At 49.8% G+C, this 26,585-nt stretch overlaps 1 protein-coding gene across 3 annotated transcripts in view; it reads left to right on the top strand.

Annotated features, from left to right (window-relative positions):
- Positions 1 to 26,585, top strand: part of SIPA1L3 (signal induced proliferation associated 1 like 3) — a 293,992-nt gene that overhangs the window by 205,478 nt on the left and 61,929 nt on the right. For all 3 annotated transcript variants that reach the window (XM_017506624.2, XM_017506623.2, XM_037730739.1), the window contains 4 exons: positions 855 to 1,431; positions 9,373 to 9,647; positions 19,413 to 19,664; positions 21,097 to 21,234. In XM_017506624.2, coding sequence (XP_017362113.1) covers positions 855 to 1,431; positions 9,373 to 9,647; positions 19,413 to 19,664; positions 21,097 to 21,234 — 1,242 coding nt within the window. The remainder of the gene's footprint in view (positions 1 to 854; positions 1,432 to 9,372; positions 9,648 to 19,412; positions 19,665 to 21,096; positions 21,235 to 26,585) is intronic.

The raw sequence follows: 26,585 nt of genomic DNA, 5'->3' as shown, positions 1-26,585 counted from the left end.
AAAAAAAAAAAAAAAGAATACCTGAAGTTGGACAGTCCTTGGGGAATTACCCTTCGATGTCAGAGGATGTTCAAACATCTGCTTTATAGAATATGTGTTTGTGCCCTGAGACCTCTTTTTTTGAGATGGAGTCTTGCTCTGTCACCCAGGCTGGAGTGCAGTGGCACCATATTGGCTAACTGAAATCTCCACCTTTCGAGTTTAAGCAATTCTCCTGTCTCAGCCTCCCAAGTAGCTGGAACTGCAGGCACCCACCACCATGCCTGGCTAGTTTTTGTATTTTTAGTAGAGATGGGGTTTCACCATTTTGGTCAAGCTGGTCTAGAACTCCTGACCTCAGGTGATCCACCTGCCTCAGCCTCCCAGTGTTGGGATTATAGGTGTGAGCCACCTCGCCTGGCCCACATTTTATTAGATTTCTAATCTGGTTAGCCAGCAACTTACTAATTAGATGTGGACTTTCATTCTTCAGAAGGAAACTGTTTGACAAGGTGTGGTGACTCACACCTGTAATCCCAACTCTTTGGGAAGTCCAGGAGGTAGGATGGCTTGAGCCCAGGAGTTCGAGACCTCGTCTCTACAAAAAATAAACAAAATTGGCTGGGCATAGTGGTGTGAGCTTACGGTCTTAGCTACTTGGGAGGCTGAGGCAGAAGGATTGCTTGAGGCCAGGAGGTCAAAGCTGCAGTGTGCTGTGATTATAGCACTGCACTCCAGCCTGGGTGGCAGAGTGAGACCTGTCTCCATTGAACAAAACAAACAAAACTCTATGCCTATTTTTTGATCAAAGATTTTCTTTCTAAAGTGTCTGAGTACATTTCTTCCCACTGTCTAAATAATCTCTCCTTCCACAGTATGGCTGTGACCCGATCCAAAGACGCTCCTCCTTTCGGCCCCCCCATCCCCAGCGGAACCACATTCCGCAAATCTGATGTCTTCAGAGACTTCTTGCTGGCCAAGGTGATTAACGCCGAGAATGCCGCACACAAGTCCGACAAGTTCCACACCATGGCCACCAGGACCCGCCAGGAGTATCTCAAGGACCTGGCTGAAAACTGTGTCTCCAACACCCCCATTGACTCCACAGGCAAATTCAACCTCATCTCCCTGACCTCCAAGAAGAAGGAAAAGACAAAAGCACGGGCCGGCGCTGAGCAGCACAGCGCGGGGGCCATCGCCTGGAGGGTGGTAGCTCAGGACTACGCCCAGGGGGTGGATATTGACTGCATTTTGGGAATTTCCAATGAGTTTGTGGTGCTCCTGGACCTGCGCACCAAGGAGGTGGTGTTCAACTGCTACTGCGGGGATGTCATTGGCTGGACCCCAGACTCCTCCACACTCAAAATCTTCTATGGGCGAGGGGACCACATCTTCTTACAGGCAGCAGAGGGCTCTGTGGAGGACATAAGGGAGATTGTGCAGAGACTGAAGGTAAGGGAGAGAGCCCAGCGATGGGGCAGCGGTTGGTATGGTTTCAGTCTCAGGAACCACTGAAATACTTCCCTAGCCCAGTCAGTTGGGCTAAGACATTCACTGGCCCCAAGAGAATCACAGTTGTCACAGACACACCAGACATCATGTGGATTCTGCAGCTAGGTCCTTCCTCTGGAAGGTTTGTGCCAGGGATCTGAGGCTTTTTGTGCTATTACCTTGGAAGGACAGGAGACATTTATTAATCTTGGACATTGATAGAAAGTTTAAGTTTAGGTTAAAAATGTAAGCTGGGCACTGTAACTCATGCCTGCAATCCCAGCGCTTTAGGAGGCTGAGGCACGTGGATTGCTTGAGCCCAGGGATTCCAGACCAACCTGGGTAACCATAGTGAGACCTTGTCTACAAAAAACAAAACAAAAACAAAAAAAAAAAACAAGAAAATTAGCAAAGTGTGGTGGTGCATGCCTGTGGTCCCAGCTACTCAAGAGGCTGAGGTGGGAGGATTGTTTGAGCCCAAGAGGTTGAGGCTGCAGTGAGCTGAGATCACCCCACTGCACTCCAGCCTGGGCAACAGAATGAGACCCTGTCTAAAAAAAAAAAAAAAAAAGTATAAGAGTACTTTCTAAAATAATTGAAATAGGATGAAAAATGTTCAAATTGTTAAAGGACAGGGCAGCGATAAGAGGAGGGAAAAAATACAAGAAAGCACAAAGGAACATAAAATTATTCGACAGGAATAAGTTCCATGTTAGTAATCACAATAAATGTGAACGACTTAATTTACCCTATTAAAAGACAAAGACTCACAGTCTAGGTAGAAATCTTCCCCTAAACTCCTCATGGACAAACCAAGAGTGGCAGATTGGTGACACCTTAGTTGCTGTCTGCCTGAAGCATTGTGCTGAGAAGTATTCAGGCCACATCTAAGCTCCACAAGAAAGAGCACTGTGGTCAGTGATTGCCTCTGCAGTGGGCTTAGCAGAATGGCGTGCCATGCATGCTAAATAGAGATAGCATATAATACAGCAGTTCAGAGCACAAGCTCTAGTGTCAGAAGACCTGGCTTCAAGTCCCAGCACTGCTGCTTACCAGCTGCATGACCTTGAGCCAAGTTATTTAGCTGCTTTGTGACTCAGTTTCTTCACCTGAAAAGCAGGAACAAGAATCATTTTGCAGTGGCTTATGCCTATAATCCCAACACTTTTGAGAGGCCAGAGGGAGGATTGCTTGAGCCCAGGAGTTTCAGACTAGCCTGGGCAACATAGTGAGACCCCATTTCTAAAAAAAAAAAAAAAAAAAAAAATTAAAAATAAATTAGCCAGGCATGGTGGTGCACACTTGTGGTCTCAACTGATCAGGAGGCTGAGTGGGATGATTGTCTGACCCCAGGAGTTTGAGGCTGCAGTGAGCTGTGATCACACCTGCACTCCAGCCTTGGCAATAGAGCAAGACCCTGACTCAAAAAAAAAAAAATTAAAAAGTGGCCAGATGTAGTGACTGACGGCTATAATCCCAGCACTTTGGGAGGCTGAAGTGGGCAGATCATTTCAGGTCAGGAGTTTGAGACCAGCCTGGCCAGTATGGTGAAACCCTGTCTCTGCTAAAAATATAAAAATTAGCCGGGCATGGTGGCATATGCCTGTAATCCCAGCTACTTGGGAGGCTGAGGGAGGAGAATTGCTTGAACCCAAGAGGCAGAGGTTGCAGTGAGCTGAGAGTGAGCCCTACTGGATGCCAGCCTGGGCGACAGAGCAAGTCTCCATCTCAAACAAACAAACAAAAGCAAACTCCTGTGTTCCTCCCCACCCCTCTCAGAGGTTTCCTGAGTTCGTAAAACAGAAGTCCTCTACACAAGTAAGGTTTTAGGGAAAAAAAAACAAAAGTCAAGTCCATCCCTCTATTTGCTGATGTCACAGCCTTGGCATCAGCCTGGGCTCCATTCTCCTTCATGCCCACATTCATCAGCTCCACTTCCGTAGGCAGACACCAGCCACCTTCCCCCCTCCCACAGCCCGCACCCTGGTGCAAGCCACGCTGGCATCTCCCAGACATTTGCAGTGGTGTCCTTTCTGGTTCCTCTTGCCCCTACCCTTGCTTCTCTGTGGCTTGTTCTCAACATGGTAGTGAGAGCAATCTGATCACATCACCTTTCTGCTGTAAACCCTCAGGTCACTGTAGGTTAAAGGCTGGGGCCTTACAGAAACTCTAGAGGCCTGGTGTGATCTGGCTTCCTGTTGACTTCTCTGACCTCATCTCACTGCTGCTTTCTGCCCCAGCTATGCAGACCTCTGGGATTTCATGTGCATGCTGGGGAGGCGTCCAGCCTCAGGGCCTTTTTACCATCTGTGCCTCTCGCTGGAACACTTCTCTGATAACCACATGGCTCACTCCCTTTCCTCCTACAAGCCTTTGGTCACATGTCACCTTGTCAGTGGGTCCTTGTTATCTAAGATTACACCCCCCCACACACTGGCTTGGAGCACACTCCCCTGCTTTGCCTACTTCACCACCGTCTGCCGTGCACTGTGTGTTATCTGTTCGCTGCTGTGTCCTCAGCACCTAGGCCAGCATCTGGTGCACAGTAGCTGCTGAGTGAGCAGGACCCAAGCGTGGGCACGAATGCACCCTACCCTGCAGAGGCTGCAGTAGCGAGCGTCGAATGGGCGCCAGCTGTGCGTCAGACCCTGCTCAGCACCTTGAGGTAGATACCGTTCTCTTCCTTACTTCACAGATGAGGAAACTGAGGCCCACAGAGACCTGGACTTGCCCAGACCCTAAAGAGCCTTTGGGTTTTGTTGTTGTTGTTGTTTTGAGACAGTCTTGCTCTGTCACCCACGCTGGAATGCAGTAGTGACATCTCAGCTCACTGCAGCCTCCACCTCCCAAGTTCAAGCGAGTCTCCTGCCACAGCCTCCCAAGTAGCTGGGATTACAGGCACACTCTACCACACTTGGCTAATTTTTTCATTTTTAGTAGAGATAGGGTTTTGCCACGTTGGCCAACCTGGTCTTAAACTCCTGGCCTCGAGATCTACCCACCTTGATCTCCCAAAGTGCTGGGATTCCAGGTGTGAGCCACCACATCCGACCGAGCCTGGGTTCTTAAACACTAGGCTACTCCACCTCCCCTAATCTTGACAGCAGCTCGCGTTTCTTGAGCAGGCACCATGCCAGACACCATGCCAGGTGACATGTTTTACCCACATCCTCACTGTGCCACTCTGTCCCACACCCACCCCCGTGCCTACTGTTGGTAGAATCCTTTTCGAGCGCATTTCCACAGCGATACCCCCAACCCACCACCAATCTCAACGCCCCAGAGCCTGCTGGGGAACCAGTGGGCCAGGGAATGGTGACAGAAGCCATCTCCCATGAAGGGGCAGGCCCTTCTTGAGTGACTCATGACAGCAAGTCCCTCTCTTTGTGAAGGGCCCACAGGGAGCAGATTCCAGACTCTCCCCAGCAGCTGACTCGACTGCCCCAGACTTCTCCAACTAATGGTGTCCCATCATTTGTTATTTTGTGTGTGTGGTTTTGTTTTTTTTTCTTTTTGAGATGGAGTCTCTCTCTGTGTCCAGGCTGGAATGCATTGGTGTGATCTCCGCTTACTGCAACCTCCACCTCCTGGGTTCAAGCGTATCCCATTTTCTGCTAATTGAATGAGTGTTGTTATGTTCCTGGCCTTGGCCTGGGCAGTGCTGGGACATAGTGGTGACCATAACACGCCCAGGCCTACTTTCATGGGGCTCCTGTCTGGGACAGGTATTAAATACGCAATTAAAAGTGCCAAGAGCTTAAAAGGGGGGTGTGGAGGGTACCAGGAGAACGTATCAGAGAGTGTTAAGTCAGACAAGGAGAAGGTCTCAAATCCACGGGTTGGATACAGTCCCCGACATATTTAATTAGTTACAAAAGTTTAGCATTCAGAGCAAGCTTGTCCAGCCCACAGCCCAAGACAGTTCTGAATGGCACCTAACACAAATTCATAAACTGAGTTTATAAACTCATAATGTCTTAAAATATTATGACATTATTAGTTTTGTGTGTGTGTGTGTGTTTTAGCTTATCAGCTATCATTAGTGTTTTATGTGTGGCCCAAGACAATTTTTCTTTTCTTTGAGACAGAGTCTCACTCTGTTGCCCAGTCTGGAGTGCAGTGGCACGATCTCGGCTCACTGCAACCTTAGCCTCCCAGGTTCAAGTGATTCTTAGGCCTCAGCCTACCAAGTAGCTTGGATTACAGGCATGCAACACCACGCCTGGCTCATTTTTGTATTTTTGGTAGAGACAGTTTCGCTGTGTTGGCCAGGCTGGTCTCAAACTCCTGGCCTCAATCCACTGGCCTCAGCCTCTCAAAGTGCTGGGACTAGAGATGTGAGCCACCATGCCCGGCCCCAAGACAGTTCTTCCAATGTGGCCCAGGGAAGCCAAAAGATGGGACACCCCTGATTTAGAGGATTTTGGCTGGGTGCAGTATCTCATGCTTGAATCCCAGAGGTTTGGGAGGCCGAGCTGGGAGGATTGCTTGAGATCAGGAGTTCAAGACTAGCCTGGGCAACAGAGTGAGACCCCATCTCTATTTAAAAAAAAAAAAGTCAGGTGCAGTGGCTCATGCCTGTAATCCCAACACTTTGGGAGGCCGAGGCAGGTAGATCACCTGAGGTCAGGAGTTCGAGATCAGCCTGGCCAACATGGTAAAACTCTGTCTCTACTAAAAATATAAAAATTAGCTGAGCGTGGTGACTGGCGCCTGTAATCCCAGCTACTCAGGAGGCTGAGGCAGGAGAATCACTTGAACCCGGGAGGCGGAGGTTGCAGTGAGCCGAGATCGGGCCACTGCACTCTAGCCTGGGTGACAAAAGCAAAACTCTGTCTCTTTAAAAAAAAAAAAAAAAAAAAAGAAGAAGAAGAAAGAACAAGGGGTAGACGTTTCATCACTTCATATCCTGTTGGCCAAAACTGAGTCATATGTCATACCTAGCTACAAAGGAAGCAGAGAAATGTGGTCCCCAACTAGATGGCCACGTGCCCATCAAAACTCTGTTTTACAGAGGAGCCTGGGCCTAATTACTGAAAGGCGGTGGGGGGCGGGGGCGGGAATGGCAAACAAACGGTGTTGGCAGGCCTTGCCACAGCAGTGTTTGTTGAGCTGTTGCCTGCTCTCTCACTGGACTGTATGAAAGGTTGGGCCTTCCAAGGAGAACAGCCCAGGATTCTGAGGGCTGGTGTGGCCTAATTGGTTGTGGGCACAGACACACAGGACTTTGCTTTATAACCCACAGCCAAACTCCTTGGACACAAGAGGGACAGCTTCAAAGGGAAGAATTTTGACTCCCAGAGCAAAATCATGGGCTAGGACGAATCTAGCCACAGCATTGTCTTTTGAGGCACTGAGCAGCACCTTTCCTTTCAAACCAATTTTATTTTATTTATTTTTGAGATGGAGTCTCACTCTGTCTCCCAGGCTGGAGTGCATTGTTGCGATCTCAGCTCACTGCAGCCTCCAAGTCCTGGGTGCAAGCAATTCTCCTGCCTCAGCCTCCTGAGGAACTGGGATTACAGGTGTGCGCCACCACACCCGGCTAATTTTTTATTTTTTTAGTAGAGATGGGATTTCACCATGTTGGCCAGGCTGGTCTGGAACTCCTGACCTTAGCTGGTTCACCTGCCTCAGCCTCCCACAGTGCTGGGATTGCAGGCATGAGCCATCGCGTCCGGCCCAATTCTATTTTTTAATTATAGAAAGTTGCAAGCATACACTAAGGCAGAGGGAACCGTTTAAGAACCCCAGTCTTGGCCGGGTACATTCTCTTTCCCAATTATTTTGAAGCAAATCCTAGACACCCTACCATTCATCCATAAACTTTTCAGTATTTATTTCTAAAAGTTACAAACTCTTAAAACATAACTATCTTGTCATCATACATAAAATAAAAAATTAACAATAATTCCTTACTGTCAAATGAACACATTGCCACCCATGAATAGGCTATAAAATCAATCACAGAGACGTAATTTTTTTTATTTTTAACTTTAATATTTATTTGTTTTGAGACAGAGTCTTGCCCTATCGTCCAGACTGGAGTGCAATGGCGCGATCTTGGCTCACTGCAACCTCTGCCACCTGGGGTCAAGCGATTCTCCTGCCTCAGCCTCCCAAGTCTGAGTAGCTGTGATTTCAGGCGTCTGCCACCATGCCCCACTAATTTTTTGTGCATTTAGTAGAAACAGGGTTTCACCATGTTGGCCAGGCTAGTCTCGAACTCCTGACCTCGTGATCTGCCTGCCTCATCCTCCCAAAGTGCTAGAATTACAGGTGTGAGCCACTGCACCCTTAACTTTAATTTTTAGAGACAAGGTCTTACTCTGTCACCCAGGCTGAAGTGCAGTGGCACAGTCCTAGCTCACTGCAGCGTCAGTCTCCTGGGCTTAAGCCAGCCTCCCACCTCAGCCTCCCATGTAGCTGTGTGGAGCTGAGACTACAAGCATATGCCACCATGCTCAGCTAATTTTTTTTTTTTTTTTTTTTTTTTTTTGAAGAGACAAGGTCTTGCTATGTTGCTTAGGCTCATCTTGAACTCCTGGGCTTAAGCAGTCCTCCTGCCGTGGCCTCCCAGAGTTCTGAGATTACAGACGTGAGGCACTGCACTCAGCCTGAGTTACAACAGTATTAAAGGTTACATGTCTTAGTCCATTTAGCCTGAATATTATAAAATACCTTAGACAGGTAGCTTATGAGCAAGACAAATGTATTTATTCACAGTTCTGGAGGCCAGGAAGTCCAAGATAAAGGAACCAGCAGGTTCAGTATCTGGTGAGGGCCCCTTTCCCCAGGCTGGAGTGCAGTGGTGCAGCCTCGGCTCACTGCAGCCTCCGCCTCCCAGATTCAAACAAGTCTCCTGCCTCAGCCTCCCAAGTAGCTGGGATTACAGGCATGAGCCACCACGTTGGGCCTCTTATAAAGGCACTGATCCCCTTCCTGAGGGTTTTGCTATAGTAATAAGATGGGAAAGAATAAAAAGTGCAGAGGTAGGAGGATCTCTTGAGGCCAGGAGTTTGAGACAAGCCTAGGCATCATAGTAACCACAGCTACTCAGGAGGCTGAGGCAGGAGAATTGCTTGCACCCAAGCGGCAGACATTGCAGTGAGCCAAGATCGTGCCATTGCACTCCAGCCTAAGTAACAAGAGCGAAACTCTGCCCCAATAAATAAATAAATAAATAAACAAACTCTGCCTCAATAAATAAATAAAATAAGGCCGGATGCAGTGGCTCATGCCTGTAATCCTAGCACTTTGGGAGGCTGAGGTGGGTGAATCACCTGAGGTCAGGAGCTTGAGACCAGCCTGGCCAACATGGTGAAACCCGTCCCTGTTAAAAATACAAAAGTTAGCTAGGCGTGGTAGTATATGCCTATAATTCCAGCTACTCAGGAGGCTGAGGCAGGAGAATCACTTGATCCTAGGAGGCAGATGTTGCAGTGAGCTGAGATTGCACTACTGCACTCTAGCCTGGGCAACAGATCGAGACTTTGTCTCAAAAATAAATAAATAAACAAATACCTCAGCCCAGAGGAGATACCAGTACCACTCTCAACTCATGGGCCAAAACAAGTCCCAGGGCCCCATCCAACCACAAGGGAGCCAAGAAGTGCAGTTCCACTAGACCCTAGGAAGGAGGAAGGTCAGGGTCATAGCTCATGACTGCCATGGTCTCTGCAAGGTTGTAAGCCACAGAGTCACATATCCACATTTCCCCCCCAGAAATCAGGAAGCCAGGCTGGGACCAGGTGCATGTTCCCCCTGCAGGTCCCCTGCCATTGCCCAAGAAGGTTGGAGATGGCAGGTTTTCAGCCTCAAAGTGGGGAATCTGACCGGGGGGTCTTCCAGAGAAGCTGATGCATACAGCTTCTGAGGCTCAATGCTGCCCGTTGCCTGCAGGTGATGACCAATGGCTGGGAGACGGTGGACATGACGCTGCGGCGGAACGGGCTTGGGCAGCTGGGCTTCCACGTGAAGTACGACGGCACAGTGGCCGAGGTCGAGGACTACGGGTTTGCCTGGCAGGCTGGCCTCCGGCAGGGCAGCCGACTGGTGGAGATCTGCAAGGTGGCCGTGGTCACACTGACCCACGACCAGATGATTGACCTACTGCGCACCTCTGTCACCGTGAAGGTGGTCATCATCCCGCCTTTTGAGGACGGCACGCCCCGGAGGTAAGGACCTTCACCTTTCATCCAGGTGGTGGGTGGCAGCTCCCAGAGTGCTGGCCTGAGGCCTCCCTGGCACTGTCATTTGACGTCCCAATAGAGGACGGGATAGGTAGGCCCTTCTCAGCAGGCATAGCGGCAACAGTAACAGGAGAGAGAGGGCGCATCTACAGAGCGCTTACTGTAAGCCAGTTACTGGTTTATTCCTTCGTACAGGCATGAGCCCATGTCATCTCCGTGGCCGCCCTGTGAGGGAGAGCATCATTCTTCCTGTTTTCTGCACGAAGCACACAGTGTTAACAGTCACCTGCCTGCGGGCACACCACATTTCATTCATTTGTTCAGAATGTGTTTATTGAGCCCCTACTACGTGCAAGCTGTGTTCAAAGTGACTACAGCAAAGTGCCTGATCCCTTGTAGTTTGTGTTCTACAGGGAGAGACAGGCAGTGAAGAAGTATGTGTGTCATATAGGATCAGGTAGTGCGAAGTCTCAGAAGGAAATTAAATCAGGGTAACGAAGGGGCTACAGCGCGATTGTGGGCAGAGAAGGCTCCGTGAGGCTCCGCAGGGAGGCAGCCATGCGGTTTTCTGGCCAGCAGGCTCCAGACGGGAGCTGGGCAGGGCACAGCCTCCCCAGTGTACATGGCCTCCCCAGTGTACATGGGTGGCGCGTTCCTGGAGTGCAGGGAGGCCCATGTGTCTGGAGCAAAGCGAGCAGGAGTGAGAGCTAAGAGCAAAGAACAGAGAGGTGACTGGGCAGATGGTGTGGGCTTCATGGGCCATGGAGCAGTTTGGGTTTTATTCCAGGCCCAGTGGGAAGCTGGTAGGTGTGGTAGGTGACTTACTTCTTTTGTTTCTGTTGCCCAGGCTGGAGTACGGTGGCAGGATCTCAGCTCACTGAAAACTCCACCTCCCGGGTTCAAGTGATTCTCTTGCTTCAGACTCCCAAGTAGTTGGGACTATAGGTACCAAGTAGTTGGGACTATAGCCTATAGGACTATAGGCTAATTTTTTGTATTTTTAGTAGAGTCGGAGTTTCACCATGTTGCCCAGGCTGGTCTTGAATTCCTGACTTCTGCCACCCAGGCTAGAGTGCAGTGGCACCATCTTGGCTCAGTGCAGCCTCCGCCTCCCAGGTTCAAGTGATTCTCCTGCCTCAGTCTCAGCAGTAGCTGGGACTACAGATATGTGCTGCTATACCCAGCTAATTTTTGTATTTTTTGGTAGAGATAGGGTTTCACCATGTTGCGTAGGCTGGTCTCGAACTCCTGACCTCAAGTTATCTGCCTGCCTCAGCCTCCCAAAGCGCTAGAGTTACACGCATGAGCCACCTTACCTGGCTCATGTTAATCACCTTAACAGTAATTTCTTTCTTTCTTTCTTTCTTTTTTTTTTTTTTTGAGCTAGAGCTTGCTCTGTTGCTCAGGCTGGAGGACAGTGACACAATCTTGGCTCACTACAACCTCCGCCTCCCAGGTTTAAGCACTTCTCTGCCTCAGCCTCCCGAGCAGCTGGGATTACAGGTGTATACCACCACACCTGGCTAATTTTTGTATTTTTAGTAGAGATGGGGTTTTACCATCTTGGCCAAGATGGTCTTGAACTCCTGACCTCATGATCCACCTGCCTCAGCCTCCCAAAGTGCTGAGATTACAGGCGTGAGCCACCACGCCTGGCCTTTTCCTTGCAGTTAATTTTGGAAAGAAACCAGGTCACCTGTCCTTAGAGCTTCCTTTTCCTGACTTTAGCTGGTGGCCTCCCCATGGTGTCCGTTAGCCTGTTGCTCCACCACTGGGATTTTCTGTAAACTAGAGTCAAAGATGGCAGCTTGCTCAGGCACCAGTTGGATGTCTTTCAGCCACAGCACTCCTAGGTTTGCATCTATGAGAAGGCACTGTGTGTCTCATGTCCCTCTGCAAGTGATGCTAAGGGTGAGCAGAAGCTTCAGACGGCAGCCCCTGGCTATCGCCACATGTCCCCTTCAGCCCTGACTCATGGCCTAGCAGCCACTGCTAGACATTGCCTAGATCCATCATTTCATGACAGACTGCAGATGCAGACAAGCGCCGTGTTCATGTATTGGCTGGAATGCTTCTAAAAAGAGCTTTTCCTTCAGTAACTGTTTAGTTACCCTGAGGTATAATTTGTTCAAGGAAGGCAAGATAAATACAGTTTTCAGAATAATGAGTTGGTCCCTAGCAACCTCCAGAAGTGACCAGTGAGAGAGACCCACCATGTTCCCATCTGGAAACAGTGCACAGAGGACAGCCGAGGCCTTGGCCTCATGGAGTGAGGTCCGAGTGGGCCAGGGGAGACAAACAGTACACAAGTAAATGAATGAGATGATTTCAGATTACAGAGGGGGAGCTAGGCTCTGCAGCGAGGCTGTCTTGATTTGAATCCCAGCTCTTCCTCATGTTACCTGCGACCCTAGGGAAGTAGCCTCACCACCCTGTGCCTGCGTTTCCTCATTTGTAAAATGAGAGCGTTTGTGAAGTTGAAGGAGTTCCAACTTGTAAAGCACACAAGACAGGCCAGACCCAGTGAGTGGCTCATGCCTGTAGAGTGCTGGTGGCTCTCAGCACTTTCGGAGACTTAGGCAGGAGGATCACCTGAGCCCAGGAGTTCAAGACCAGCCTAGGCAACGTAGCAAGACCTCAACACTTTTTTTTTTTTTTGAGACAGAGTTTCGTTCTTGTTTCCCAGACTGTAGTACAGTGGCATGATCTCAGCTCACCGCAAGCTCTGCTTCCTGGGTTCAAACGATTCTTGTGTCTCAACCTCCCGAGTAGCTGGAACTACAGGCATGCATGCACCACCACACCTGGCTAATTTTTGTATTTTTAGTAGAGACGGGGTTTCACCATGTTGGCCAGGCTGATCTTGAACTCCTGAACTCATGTGATCTGCCCACCTCAGCCTCCCAAAGTGCTGGGATTACAGGCGTGAGCCACCACGCCCAGCCCAAATTTTTAAAAATTAGCTAGTTGTGATGGCACATGCACGTAGGCTCAGCTACTCAGGGTTGAGCCTGCAGTGAGCTATAATCACACCTCTGCACTCAAGCTTTCTCAAAAAAAAAAAAAAAAAAAAAAAAAAAGCCCATGGGGATAGTACTTGGCTTATAGGGGGCGCTCGAGAGACACTAGAGCTGAGATACTGGATGTGAGGACTGTGAAGGGCACATAACCCACATGGACGTGGTGGTCCAGGAAGGCCTGAAAGTGAGAGCAAAGGCCGTCGGCTGGGTGACAGACCAGAAAGAGGGCCTGTGCGGCTGCATCAGATTGAGCCAAGGGGAGGACACAAACTGGGGTGATGATGAGTGCCATATTCACATACGACTTTGCTGGGCTCACACCAGGGCTGGTGTGATCTCCACTTTACAGATGAGAAAACTGAGGCCCAGAGCAAACAAGTCCCTTTGCAGAGTTGCACAGCTAGTAAGCAGCAAAGCAGAATACAAATCCAGGTCAGCCTGTCTCCATGATACTCTGCGGCCTCTGAAAGCCATCACGAGCTGTTAATACACAGGCATGCAGGTGGGTTCCCCACCCTCACCTTCCTGAGTCGTGCTTGCTCTGGGCAGGCCCAAACCCTGAGCCTGAGGGTGTGGCCACCTCTACCCACACACCCCCAGTGGCTCAGCCTCAGGACTCTGGTCACACCCCAGGTGTCTCCTGGTCCCAGCCCTCTTCCCCTGCCACCTTCCTCCTCTGCTTGGAGCCAGGGCCCAGCCACACCTGCTCAGATCTCTGCAGGGGCAAGTCAAGGCCAGATAACCCCACAAGCGAGTGCCCTGGTGGCTGTGCTCCTCTGGGAAGGACATGCACCCTCTCCACACACTCCCACGTGTGCCCGGGACAAGCCAGCCCACCCGTCGCATGACTCTCACCCCAAACATGCAGGTAGGGACAAACTAAAACGCAAAGAAAAGTCTGGGATTCTCCAGCTTTGGGAGGACAGGGCCAGGGAGAGTGCAACCAGTCAGGCGAGTTCTTCTCCCTGCCCTGTTCAGGAGGAGGACTTAACCTCCTGCTCCCTTTACACTGCGGCTGCTGAAACAGGCGTGGGTTGGGACTTGGGTGGTTTTTGTTGTTCTTCAAATGCAGAGGTGTGTGGCTGACCTCATTTGCAGAGCTGATAACCCCAGCTCTGGGCTCTCCAGCCTCTTGATGCCATCCCTGGCTCAAATGTCTGTTGCAGTGAGTTCTGAGGGGAACAGTGAGAATGGGACAGAAGGGCCCTCGCTGCCACCAGCCAGGCCTCATGGATGCACGCCAACCCCATGCTCTCAGACACTGAGGAGAATGCACGGCCTCTTCCTCCTACTCCCAGGCCACAAGGCTGGAGTTTCTGTGTGTGTGTGTTTTGTTTGTTTGTCGCCCTGGCTGGAGTGCAATGGCTGGAGCACAGTTGTTTTTAAGGATTAAAATGATGTAACAGGGCATCCCTGTCTCCTACCCCCATCCTCCAGTTTCACCTACCGGAAGCAACCACTGCTCCCAGTTTCTCATGCCTTCTTTCAGAAATATCTTATGCAGGAAAGCAAATATTTAAAATAGTAATAAAGTCCAAGCGCAGTGGCTCATGCCTATGATCCTAGCACTTTGGGAGGCTCAGGTGGACGGATCACTCAAGCCCAGGAGTTCGAGACTAGCCTAGGCAACATAGGGAGACCCTGTCTCTACAAAAAAAAATTTTTTTTTAATTCTCCAGGCATGGTGGCACATGTCTGTGGTCCCAGCTACTTGGGAGGTAGCGGTGGGAGGATCACTTGAGCCGGATAGGTCAAGGATGCAGTGAGCCGTGATTGCACCACTGCGTTCCAGCCTGGGTAACAGTGAGACTCTCTCAAAAAAATTAAATAAATAAAATAAAATCGTAATACAAAGACTAGCACTTTATACCTCTGTATAGTATCTTGCTTTTTTTTTTTAATTTTTCTATCCCCAATTAACAATATATTGGCCAGTTCAGGGGCTCATGGCCGTAATCCCAGCACTTTGGGAGGTCAAGGTGGGCGGATCACCTTAGGTCAGGAGTTCAAAACCAGCCTGAACCACATGGTGAAACCCCATCTCTACTAAAAATACAAAAATTAGCAGGGTGTGGTCGGTGGACTTCTGTAATCTCAGCTACTTGGGAGGCTGAGGCAGAAGAATCACTTGAACCCGGGAGGTGGAGGTTGTAGTGAGCCAAGATCGCACAATTGCACTCCAGCCAGTGTGACAGAGCAAGACTTTGTCTTAAAAAAAAAAAAAAATTTTTAAGCATGGCTTCTCAAATGTTATTGTGTGTCAGCATCCTCACAGGCAGCTCAGTCAAATGCAGATCCTTGGGCCCTGCCTCAGCGGGGATTCTGATGCATGTAATCTGGGGTGGGGCCCAGGAATCTTCGTTATTTGCTGAGCACTTGTGATTTAGAGGCTGGTCATTTTCAGATCACTGTGGAAGGCAGGAGGCGAGAGGAGCTGGGGCAGAATCTTTTCCAGAGCCCCAAGGTGGGTTTGATTGTATTTCAGAAAGTGGAAGCGAGGGTTTTGCTTCTGTCTGTGGGAAAACCAGGCAGACTGTCCTTAGGGAGGACAGAATCTGCCCAAGGAGGCAACTGCATCAGCTCCGATTTGCTAAGCACTTGGCATGTGCAGACTCTGCTAACGCTCAGAGCATGTTTACAACCAGCCCCATCTTACAGATTAGGAAACTGAGGCTCTGAGGAGAGAATTCCTCACCCACACTCATGTAGATGAAGAAAGGGCTAGGATCTGAGCCAGCCATATGGCCCTGGAGCCCTGGCTCTCTACCACTCCATGCTGCCTTCTTTTTTTTTCTTTTTTTTTTTTTTTTTTTTTTTTTTTTTTTTTTTTTGACACAGTCTTACTCTGTTGCCAGGATGGAGTGCAGTGGCACGATCTTGGCTCACGGCAACCTCTGACTCCCTGGTTCAAACTATTTTCCTGCCTCAGCCTCCCAAGTAGCTGGGATTACAAGGCACATGCCACCACACCCAGCTAATCTTTTTTTATTTCTTTTTTAAGAGACGGGGTCTAGGACTCCTGGGTTCAAGTGATCCTCTTGTCTCGGCTTCCCAAAGTGCTGAGATTATAGGTATGAGTCACTCTCCCCAGACCATGCTGCCTTCAAAGTGATTGAATAATATTTTCCCCTTTTTGTCTTTTAATTATTGTTATAATTTAGTTTTTGTTTTGTTTTGTTTTGTTTTTTTGGATCTTGCTATGTTGCCCAGGCTTGCCTTTAACTCCTGGGCTCAAGTGATCCTCCCATCTCAGACTGAGCTGTCTGCATAGCTGGGACTGCCCAGCTACGTTTCCCTCTTTGAGGTCATACCTAAGAGCTCTTAGCCCAAGATGAAGCCGTCAGTACCTAAGGGAAAAGGCCAGGCACGGTGGCTCATGTCTGTAATCCCAGCACTTTGGAGGCTGAGGTGGGTGGATCACCTTAGGTCAGGAGTTCGAGAGCAATCTGACCAACATGACAAAATCCCTTCTCTGCTGAAAATACAAAAATTAGCTAGGCATGGTGGCAGGTGCCTGTAGTCCCAGCTACTCAGGAGGCTGAGGCATGAGAATTGCTTGAACCCAGGAAGCGGAGGTTGCGGTGAACTGAGATCATGCCACAGCCCTCCAGCCTGAGTGACAGGAGCCAGACTCCGTCTCAAAAAAAAAAAAAAATTTTTTTTTTTTTTTTTAAATAACTAAAGGAAAAGTCAAGGACCTAAGTAGTCTACCCACTGGCTCCCAAACCACTGTGTGGTGGGGCCATTGTCCTAGTGGTTAGGTTAAAGTTGTGGGCTTTGGAGTCAATGTACTAATATTTAAATCCAACTTCTACTTCTTACTGGCTGTTTGACCTCGGACGGTTTATTTAACTTCTCTGTGCCTCAGTTTATTTATCTCTAAAAGGTGATGTACTGATCAAGACTCTGGGTACCAGCAACAGAACAGGCTGAAACATAAACATGGCGCAGCAAAAGAGAGTCTTCACTGGCTCACATACCCAACAAGACTAGGAGATGGGACAGCATTTAGCCCAGCCATAAGCCATATCCAGGGACTCAGACACCCTCCCAGGAGCCTCTATCCCCTCTTTACCTCCACGCTTACTGTCATTCTCAGGCAGTCTCCTACCCCGACTCCCATAGCTCTGAACATAAGTCCCCTCAGCCCAGCAGCCCCAGTGGAAATAGATTTTTTTCCCTAATGGTTTTCAAAAACAGTTCCAGAATAGGGCGTAGTGGCTCACACTTATAATCCTAGCACTTTGAGAGGCCAAAGTGGGCTGATCACCCGAGGTCAGGAGTTCGAGACCAGCCTGGCTAATGTGGTGAAACCCTGTCTCTACTAAAAATACAAAAATTAGCCAGGCACATGCCTGTAATTCCAGCTACTCAGGAGGCTGAGGCAGGAGGATCGCTCAAACCTAGAGAACGAGCCACTGCACTCCAGCCTGGGTGACAGAACAACACTCTGTCTCAAAAAAAAAAGAGGGGGGGGCTGGGTGCGGTGGCTCACGCCTGTAATCCCAGCACTTTGGGAGGCCAAGGAGGGTGGATCACTTGAGGTCAGTAGGAGTTTGAGACCAGCCTGGGCAACATGGCGAAATGCCATCTCTATGAAAAATACAAAAAGTAGCTGGGTGTAGTGGGGCAACCCTATAGTCCTAGCTACTCAGGAGCCTAAGACACGAGAATCACTTGAACCTGGGAGGTAGAGGTTGCAGTGAGCCGAGATCTCACCATTGCACTCCAGCCTGAGCAACAGGGCAAGACTCCATCTCAAAAAAACAAACAAAAACAGTTCCAGGATTAATACTCATTATCTCTTGCTGGCCGTGCTTAGAGCACATGACAGTTCTGTACTAGTCATTGTGTCGGGGTGGGGGCTTGGAGAAAGCTTCTGATTGGTCGGGCCTGGGTCACATACTCATACCTGGAGCCAATAAGTGGGATCAGCCCCACCCAGAGCCCATATTAACAAAGACCTGTTATCAGGAGAGGGGGTGTGGGGAGAGACACCAGGCAGGCAGGAATGGCAGGTGTGCCCTGCCTGGGGACAGCGATGGTACATGTTCCCACCTCTGCCTGGGCCTGGCATGTCTGCAGGCTCTGTTAAACATTCATGTTGTTATTGTTCCTCACCTGGTGCCTGGTAAGATATTGGCAGCTGCCAATCCAGAGACAGCCAGAAGACACTGCTGCGTGTTGGCTCCAGCCCTGATGCTACTGAGGGGTGGTGTGTTAGGCCCTGGGTGCCAGAGCGCATCCACCTCTGCCTTAGTCTGTTTTGTGCTGTGATGACAGAATACGAGATGGAATAACTTATAAAGAACAGAAATACATTTCTCACAGTTCTGGGGGCTGCAAGTTCAAGATCTAGTCATTGGCAGGATAGGGCCTGGTCTTTCTGCTTCCAAGATGGTGCCTTGAACACTGTGACCTCTGGAGGAGAGGAACACCATGTCCACACACAGCAGAAGCGCAGAGAACCTACTCCCGCAAGCCCTTTTTATAGCAGCATTCATCCATTCATGAGGGCTGGGCCCTGAGCTCCTCCCACCAGGCTCCACCTCCCAACAGTGGCATTGGGGGTTAAGTTTCCAACACATGACTACTGGGGGAACCCACATCCAGACCATAGCAGCCTCTGAACCACCATATCTACCAGATCTTTTGCTGGGTGGCCTTGAACCGGGTGGCTCCAGGAAACTCAGGAGACCCTCAGAGGATCAGCTCGATGGGGGCATGGGAGCTTCCAGGCTGAAGGCTCATCTGAGCTCAGCTCTCACAGCTGCCGGGAGGTAGATTTTCCGAGCACTGCCCCGGCCTCATCCTCGGGCTTGGGGCCCCTCCCATGCAGCACTGCAGTGGCAGTGGAGAATGCCAGCCCCGCCGGCAGATCTCCCCACCTCAAGCCAGGAGTACCCCGGTGCAGGTGCCAGCCTGGTCTAGGGGGAGTCACAGGCCTCTCTGCATCTATTTCAAGATTGTGGATTTCATGGCTTTTTTTTTTTTTTTTAAACCACCCTGCAAAGTAGGTCACCTTCTCTTCCAGCTGCCTTTAAGAGTCTTTGGAACAAGGCAGATACTGTCCTTTGATTCTGAGGACATCTGCTTTTCTGGCCCCGAGTACCGCCAAGGGGGGCCAGGCAGGTCCATGGAGGACACAAGCAGACGTGTGGCCTGGGTCAGGTAGAAGCGAGGGGAGGGAACAGAGAGAGTGGGAGGAGGGGAGAGGAGATGAGGTGGAAAGGACCAGGCAGTCAGAGCCCCTGTCTTGGGTCCTGTCCTGGTTGAAGACTGGGCTGGTAAGTTTCAGACCATTTTAAGGGGTATTCACTCAACTTTTAAAATAGGCCATACCTGGCCAGGTACAGAGGCTCATGCCTATTATCCCAGGACTTTGGGAGGCTGAGATGGGTGGATCACCTAAGATCAGGAGTTCAAGACCAGCCTGGCCAAGGTGGTGAAACTCCTTCTCTACTAAAAGTACAAAAATTAGCCAGGTATGGTGCCGCTTATTCAGGAGGCTGAGGCACGAGAATTCTTGAACCCAGGAGGCAGAGGTTGCAATGAGCCGAGATCATGCCACTGTACTCCACCCTGGGTGACAGAGTGAGATTCTGTCTCAAAAAAAAAAAAAAAAATAGGTCATCCTGGTTCATATTGGGCCAGGAAAACCCAGCCTAGACAGCAGGCCCACGTGCTGGTGGGCTGGGGCCTTTCTGAGTGACGCAGTTTTTCTCCCCAGGGGTTGGCCGGAGACCTATGACATGAATACCTCGGAGCCCAAGACAGAGCAGGAAAGCATCACTCCTGGGGGCCGGCCCCCCTACCGCAGCAATGCTCCCTGGCAATGGAGTGGGCCTGCATCCCATAACTCTCTACCAGCCTCCAAGTGGACCACTCCCACCACCCCTGGCCACGCCCAGTCCCTGAGCCGGCCCCCGAAGCAGACCCCCATGGTCCCCTTCCGGGAGTCCCAGCCACTGCACAGCAAGAGGTAAGCACTTTGGTGGGGGGTGGGGGGACGAATACTGCCCAACCCCCAGCTGACCGAACCTGTCCTCCGACCCTCCCTCTCCACGCTATTTTCCTCCATCCTCTTCCTCGCCTCAGGCTTTCGACCTTCCTTCTTATGCTTCTGTCTCTGTTGTTCGTCCCTCCCTCCTTCCCTTCAGCTTTCACTGTGGGGCTCTTGTTTGAGGACCCAATGCTGGGGAGCTCAGCATCTGAGTTGGAAATCCACTATACTAAGTAGACAATTAAATTAAATTAAAACTGCTTTTTTAGGCTGGACACAGTGGCTCACGCCTATAATCCCAACATTTTGAGAGGTCAAGGCAGGAGCATTGCTTGAGGCCAGGAGTTAGAGACCAGCTTGGGCAACATAGTAGAACCCTGGCTCTGTAAAAAAAACATTTATCACAAATGAGCCAGGCATGATGCACGCCTGTGGTCCCAGCTGCCCAAGAGGCTGAAGTGGGAGGATGGCTTGAGCCAGGAGTTCCAGGCTGCAGTGAGCTGTGATTGCACTACTGCGCTCCAGACTGAGCAATACCTCATCTCGGAAAAAGATACAAAATTAAAACTTTTTTTTTAAGGTGAAGAGACTGATAATCACAAAATTTAGGACAGTGAATTCTTTTTTGAGACAGAGTCTCACCCTGTTGCCCAGGCTGGAGTGCTGTGGCACGGTCTCGGCTCATTGCAACCTCTGCCTCCCAAGTTCAAGCGATTCTCCTGCCTCATCCTCCCAAGTAGCTGGGACTACAGGCACCTGCCACCACGCCGGGCTAATTTTTTTGTATTTTTAGTAGAGACGGGATTTAACCATGTTGGCCAGGCTGGTCTCGAGCTCCTGACCTCATGATTCACCCACCTTGGCCTTCCAAAGTGCTGGGATTACAGGCGTGAGCCACCATGCCCAGCCGTGATTTCTTTTTGGAGGAGGCAGGGAAATGGGAAGTGGGGAAGCCCATGGGTAGATGTTATCACCACCATTCTAGTCCTGGGGTTGGGTGGAAGCTTCAGGGAGTTTTATGATGATGACAAATATAACTTACAGACAGTCTTTTGAAGATACTATATATTAAAAGATAAAAAAAATTTTCCAAAAAATGAAGGAATCCAACTCGCAGAGGGACATCTTGTCCCCAGGTGAGGGGAGGCGAGAACGGTCTTGGGCAGCCTCTGTTACACTGCAGAAGCTGTGGGCTGGGGTGGCTGCAGTGGCTCCGGGAAGAGGGAGCCCAGGGGCATCCGGCTTCTCTCGCCCTATGCTCAGCATCCTCCCCTTCATCCTAAGCGGTGGATAGCAGAAGGGATGTGGCTTGACGGGGGAAGATCTGTCTGTCTGTCCATAAATCTGTCCTCTCAGGGCAAGGGTACCCTCCCACTCACCCCTGACTCCTTCCTCCCCTGTCTCCTTCCAGGCCAGTCAGCTTCCCAGAAACCCCTTACACAGTATCACCAGCAGGGGCCGACAGAGTCCCTCCCTACCGACAGCCTTCTGGGAGCTTCTCCACCCCCGGCTCGGCCACCTACGTGAGATACAAGCCATCCCCAGAAAGGTCAGCCTCTCTCCATTCTTTTCATGTTAAGGGATCTGATAAAAGCTGTGGCTCCTTCTTCCCCAGAAAATGCACACCCCCACAATTTTATTTGCCATTTTGGGGGTTTCTGGATCCCCAAAGGTCTTCAAAGGAGCCCCATGGGGTGGTTGTCTCATGTTTTAGAGCTAAACTGGGCTGGGCAGGACCCATTGTTGGCTTTCCTTGCAGCAGAATTTTGATTGCTGTTCTCTTGACGCCTGTGTCATGGCTCAGGCAAGAGCTTCCACCATCCACCACGACCACGCACCTAACTCTCCAGCCCTAAGCCCCTTGGACCACGCTGCCAGCATTACCCAGTTTTCAAAATATTTCAGGTTTCCCTTCTGCCCCCGTGGGTCCATCTGCAAGCTGGCAGCCTGAGAGATCTCCCCAAACCCTCCGTGGCTCCCCAGTGCCCTCAGGGTAAACTTGGCATTCAAGGCCCTTTAGGCTCTGGCTCCAGCTAAGCTGATTGCCCAGCTGCCTTCAGCCCTGGTGCCCTCTGTTTTTCCTCCGCTTCCAGGATTCTGGTTCAGGGGCAGCCACACCAATCCCAGTCCTTGGGCCTGAGCCGTGGGCCTCATCCTTTGAATGTCCCCTTCCTCCTCCTCCCTGCAGTCCACCTCCTGAGCATCTCTGTCACCCACCCCTCCTCTTTTCCCTGCTGTCTTGCCCAGGCCACCACAGTGGGTTTCCAGCCTTCATCTCACCTCCTCTGGTCCCCGCTCTGCTCAGCAGCCAGAGGGCTCTTCCTCTGCCTTTTTTTTTTGAGACCACTCTGTCGCCCAGGCTGGTGTGCAGTGGCGCGATCTCGGCTCACTGCAATCTCCACCTCCCAGTTTCAAGCGATTCTCCTGCCTCAGGCTCCCTAGTAGCTGGGATTACAGGCTCCCGTCCCCATGCCCAGCTAATTTTTGTATTTTTAGTAGAGATGGAGTTTCACCCTGTTGACCAGTCTGGTCTTGAATTCCTGGCCTCAAGTGATCCACCTGCCTCGGCCTCCCAAAGTGCTAGGATTACAGGTGTGAGCCAGCGCACCCTGCCAGATCTTTCTATATCTGACCATTCCTGTCTCCTGTTCCAAACCCTGTCACCACTCCAGAGCCCTTATGGCACAGCTTTGGCCCCCTCCCTGTGGCCACGAGGGCCCCTGGTACCTTCTGAGCCTCCTGCAGTGCCACGTATCAGCCACACGGCCACTCCCAGCTTCCTTGAGGGACTGTATTTCAGAACCTTGACTGTATTCTTGCCTTGGCCTGGACATGATTCACACTCCTCACACACACTCCCCCCCATCCCACCAACTCGAGCTCCTGTACTCCCTCCAGAACCCTTCCCTGGACCTCCCTCTTGAGGCAAGTCACTGCCCCCCAGTTCCCTGTGTATTTTCTGACCATGGCCTTAAGCATTCACCATCCTTATTAGCCAGCTAAGTGTGTGTGCTTGCACACGTGCATGTGTGTGCACCTGTGAGAGGGCGAGAGAGAGACACAGAGAGAGAGAGTAAGCGTGCTCTCCAAGGCCTCCCGTCTCATAGCACAGGGTCTGACACGTGGTTCATCTTTGGTATATATTGGATGAAAGGATGGAGTATGCAGGTTTGTTAAAATGAAGCCACTGGCCGGGCGCGGTGGCTCACGCTTGTAATCCCAGAACTTCGGGAGGCTGAGGTGGGCGGATCACAGGGTCAAGAGATCAAGACCATCCTGGCCAGCATGGTGAAACTCCGTCTGTACTAAAAATACAAAAATTAGCTGGGCGTGGTGGCATGGCCCGTAATCCCAGCTATTTGGGAGGCTGAGACGGGAGAATCACTTGAACCTGGGAGGCAGAGGCTGCAGTGAGCCAACAGTGCGCCACTGCACTTCAGCCTCGGTGACAGAGTGAGACTCCCTCTCAAAAAAAAAAAAACCCACCTGCCTTAAGACCAGGAATCAGGCCACTAAACCAGTGGTTCTCAATCTTTAGCAGGCATTGGAATCACCCAGAGGAGGACTTGTTAAAATACTGGGCCTGAGCCTTGAATTTCTGACTTGGTAGGTTCGGGGTGCTACACCAGGGACCATGCTCTGAGAGTTGCCACACTCATCCATTGTCAAATTCTCGGCCTCTTGTTAAATTGGGGAAACATACCCACTATTTCTTTTTCCAGTAGCCGCCATTCAGCTTTCATTCCACAAAGGGTCTCTAGAGCTTTCTGCGTGCCAGGAGGAATATTTGAGATACTTGGTTACCAGGAGTTCTGTAGTCAGGCCTTGCTGACTGTGGTGGAAAGTGCTCTAATGAGCACTCTAACAGAGGAGGAGGGAACACGGCCCAGCCCTGGAGATCTAGGCTGGCTGCCTGGAGGAGGTGGTATCTGAACAGAACTTTAAGGGACTAACAGGAGTTTGCCACAGAGAGGAGGGAAAAGGCCATTCCAGACAGAGAAAAGGCCACAGTTGTGAACAACAGGACGCCGTGAAATGCAGGTGAATCAGAGAGGAAACTGGTATGTGAACATGGGGTGTGGGGGCACCCAGGCGACAGCAGGGGCTAAGGTTAGAAAAGGCAGTCAGAGCAACTCACCAGTAACAAAGGAGGTGGCAGTGGTGTTACGAAAAGCTCTTGGGAGCTATTTTTTCCCCTCTAAGGTCTTGGTATCTCCCTTTATTATTATTATTATTATTATTATTTTTAATAATTATTGAGTCACAGGAAGTTGTCAAAAAAACATACAGGGAGGACTTGTGACCCCTTCACGCAGCCTTCCCTGTTGTTAATGTCTTGTATGATTGTGACGCAATATCAGAGCAAGAGGTTGACGTGGGTACAGGCCTACGGCTTATTCAGAATTCACCAGTTATACATGCACGCATTTCTGTGTGTGTGTCTGTAGCTCTGTGCAGTTTTATCACATGTGGAGTCTTGTGTAACCATCACGAGGTGCCTCATGCTACCCTTTCATAGCCACACCCGTCTCCTCCTCCCATTCCTAACCCTGGCAGCCATTCACCATTCATCTGTTCTGAGGCTCTTTTTTTTTGGAGACAGAGCCTCACTCTGTCAGCCAGGCTGGAGTGCAATGGCACGATCATAGCTCACTGAGGCCTCCCTCTCCTGGACTCAGGCAATCCTTCCACCTCAGCCCTGCAAGTGCTAGGACTACAGGCATGCACCACCACACCCAGCCAATTTTTCTTTTCTTTCATAGAGACGAGGTCTCGCTGTGTTGCCCAGACTGATCTTGAAGTCCTTGCTTCAAGCCATCCTCCCACGTGGGCATCCCACAGTGCTGGCATTACAGGCATGAGCCACTGCACCCAGCCTGTCTCTTTAATTATTATTTCGTGAATGTTAGATAAAAGGAATCAGACATATGTATCCTTTAGAGGTTGTCTTTTTCACTTAGCAGAATATCCTTAAGGTTCATCCACATTGTTGCAAGTCTCATTTATTATGCTGTTTATTCCATGGTCTGGATATACCACAGTTTAACCGCTCACCCATGAAAAGACATTTGAGGGAGGGCATATTCAGCACACTTTGAATCTATGCTCCTGGGTTGAAATAATTTTCTTTTTTGAGACGGAGTCTTGCTCTGTTGCCCCGGCTAGAGTGCAGTGGCACAATCTCTGCTCCAGGTTCAAGTGATTCTCCTGCCTCAGCCTCCTGAGTAGCTGGGATTATGGGCATGAACCATCATGCCAGGCTAATTTTTGTGTTTTTGGTAGAGACATGTTCACCATGTTGGCCAGGCTGGTCTTGAACTCCTGACCTCAGGTGATTTGCCCACCCTCAGCCTCCCAAAACGCTGGGATTACAGGCGTGAGCCACCACGCTCAGCTAAAATTTTTTAAAACGTTAAAAATTTAGGCCAAACGCGGTGGCTCACGCCTGTAATCCCAGCACTTTGGGAGGCCGAAGTGGGCGGATCACAAGGTCAGGGGTTTGAGACCAGCCTGGCTAATATGGTGAAACCCCGTCTCTTATCTTTAAAAAAAAAATAAATAACTAATAAATAAATTAAAATAAAAAATAATAAAAAAATTAAAAAGAAAGACATTTGGGCCAAAGCTTGTGGATCACAAGATCAGGAGTTCAAGGCCAGCCTGGCCAACATGGTAAAACTCCGTCTCTACTAAAGATACAAAAAATTAGCCAGGCACGGTGGCACATGCCTATAATCCCAGCTACTCGGAAGGCTGAGGCAAGAGAATCGCTTGAACCTGGGAGGCAGAGGTTGCAGCAAACTGAAATCACACTATTGCACTCCAGCCTGGGCAACAAGGCGAGACTATCTTAAAAAAAAAAAAAAAAAAAAAGACAATTTGGGTAGTTTCCGAGTTTTGGCTATTATAAATATTCATGCGGTGAACATGTACATTCAAGCATACAGGTTTCTGCATGAAAATAAGTTTTCATTTCTCTGGGATAAATGCCCAGGAGTACAATTGCTTACCGTATGGTAAATCCATTTTTAGTTTTAAAAGGAACTGCCAAACTGTTTTCCAGAGTGTCTGTATCATTTTACATTCCCACCAGCAGAGTGTGAGTGATCCGGGTCTCCACATCCTCATCACCATTTGGCGTTGTCACTGTGTTTCATTTTAGCTATTTTGATAGGTGTGCAGTGATGTCTCATTGTGATTTTAATTTGCATGTTGCTAATGGCTAACGATGTTGAACGCCTTTTCGTGTCTTATTTGCCAACCGCATATCCTCCTCAGTGAACTGCCTGTGCGTGCCTTTTGCGCGTCTTCTAACTGGATGCAATGTTGTTCAGTGTCTGAGAGTTCTTTGGATATTCTAAATACAAGTCCTTTGTCAGATATGCGATTTGCGAATATTTCCTCCCAGCCTTTAGTTTGTCTTTTTGTCATTTTTACAGGGTCTTTCACAGAACAAAAGTTTTTTATTTTTTATTTATTTATTTGAGATGGAGTCTTGCTCTGTTGCCCAGGCTGGAGTGCAGTGGTGCCATCTTGGCTCACTGCAACTTCCGCCTCCCAGGCTCAAGCGATTCTCATGCCACAGCCTCCCAAGAAGCTGGGATTACAGGTATGCAACACCCACCCAGCTAATTTTTGTATTTTTAGTAGAGACAGCGTTTCACCATGTTGGCCAGGCTGGTCGTGAACTCCTGGGCTAAAGTGATCCTCCTGCCTCAGCCTCCCAAAGTGCTGGGATGAGCCACCAAACCCGGCCTAAGTTTTTTTATTTCGATAAGGCCCAAATGAGCTTTTTATTTTCTTTTTTAATTTTATGGATCAGGTGCTTGGTGTTGTCTAAGAACTCTGCTTAGTCCTGGGTCCTGAAGATTTTCTTGTGTGTTTTCTTTTTTTTTTTTT

This window comes from Cebus imitator, unplaced genomic scaffold (genome assembly GCF_001604975.1).
Source record: "Cebus imitator isolate Cc_AM_T3 unplaced genomic scaffold, Cebus_imitator-1.0 Scaffold356, whole genome shotgun sequence".
Taxonomy (NCBI): domain Eukaryota; kingdom Metazoa; phylum Chordata; class Mammalia; order Primates; family Cebidae; genus Cebus; species Cebus imitator.
This window is presented reverse-complemented; position numbering and strand designations above follow the sequence as displayed.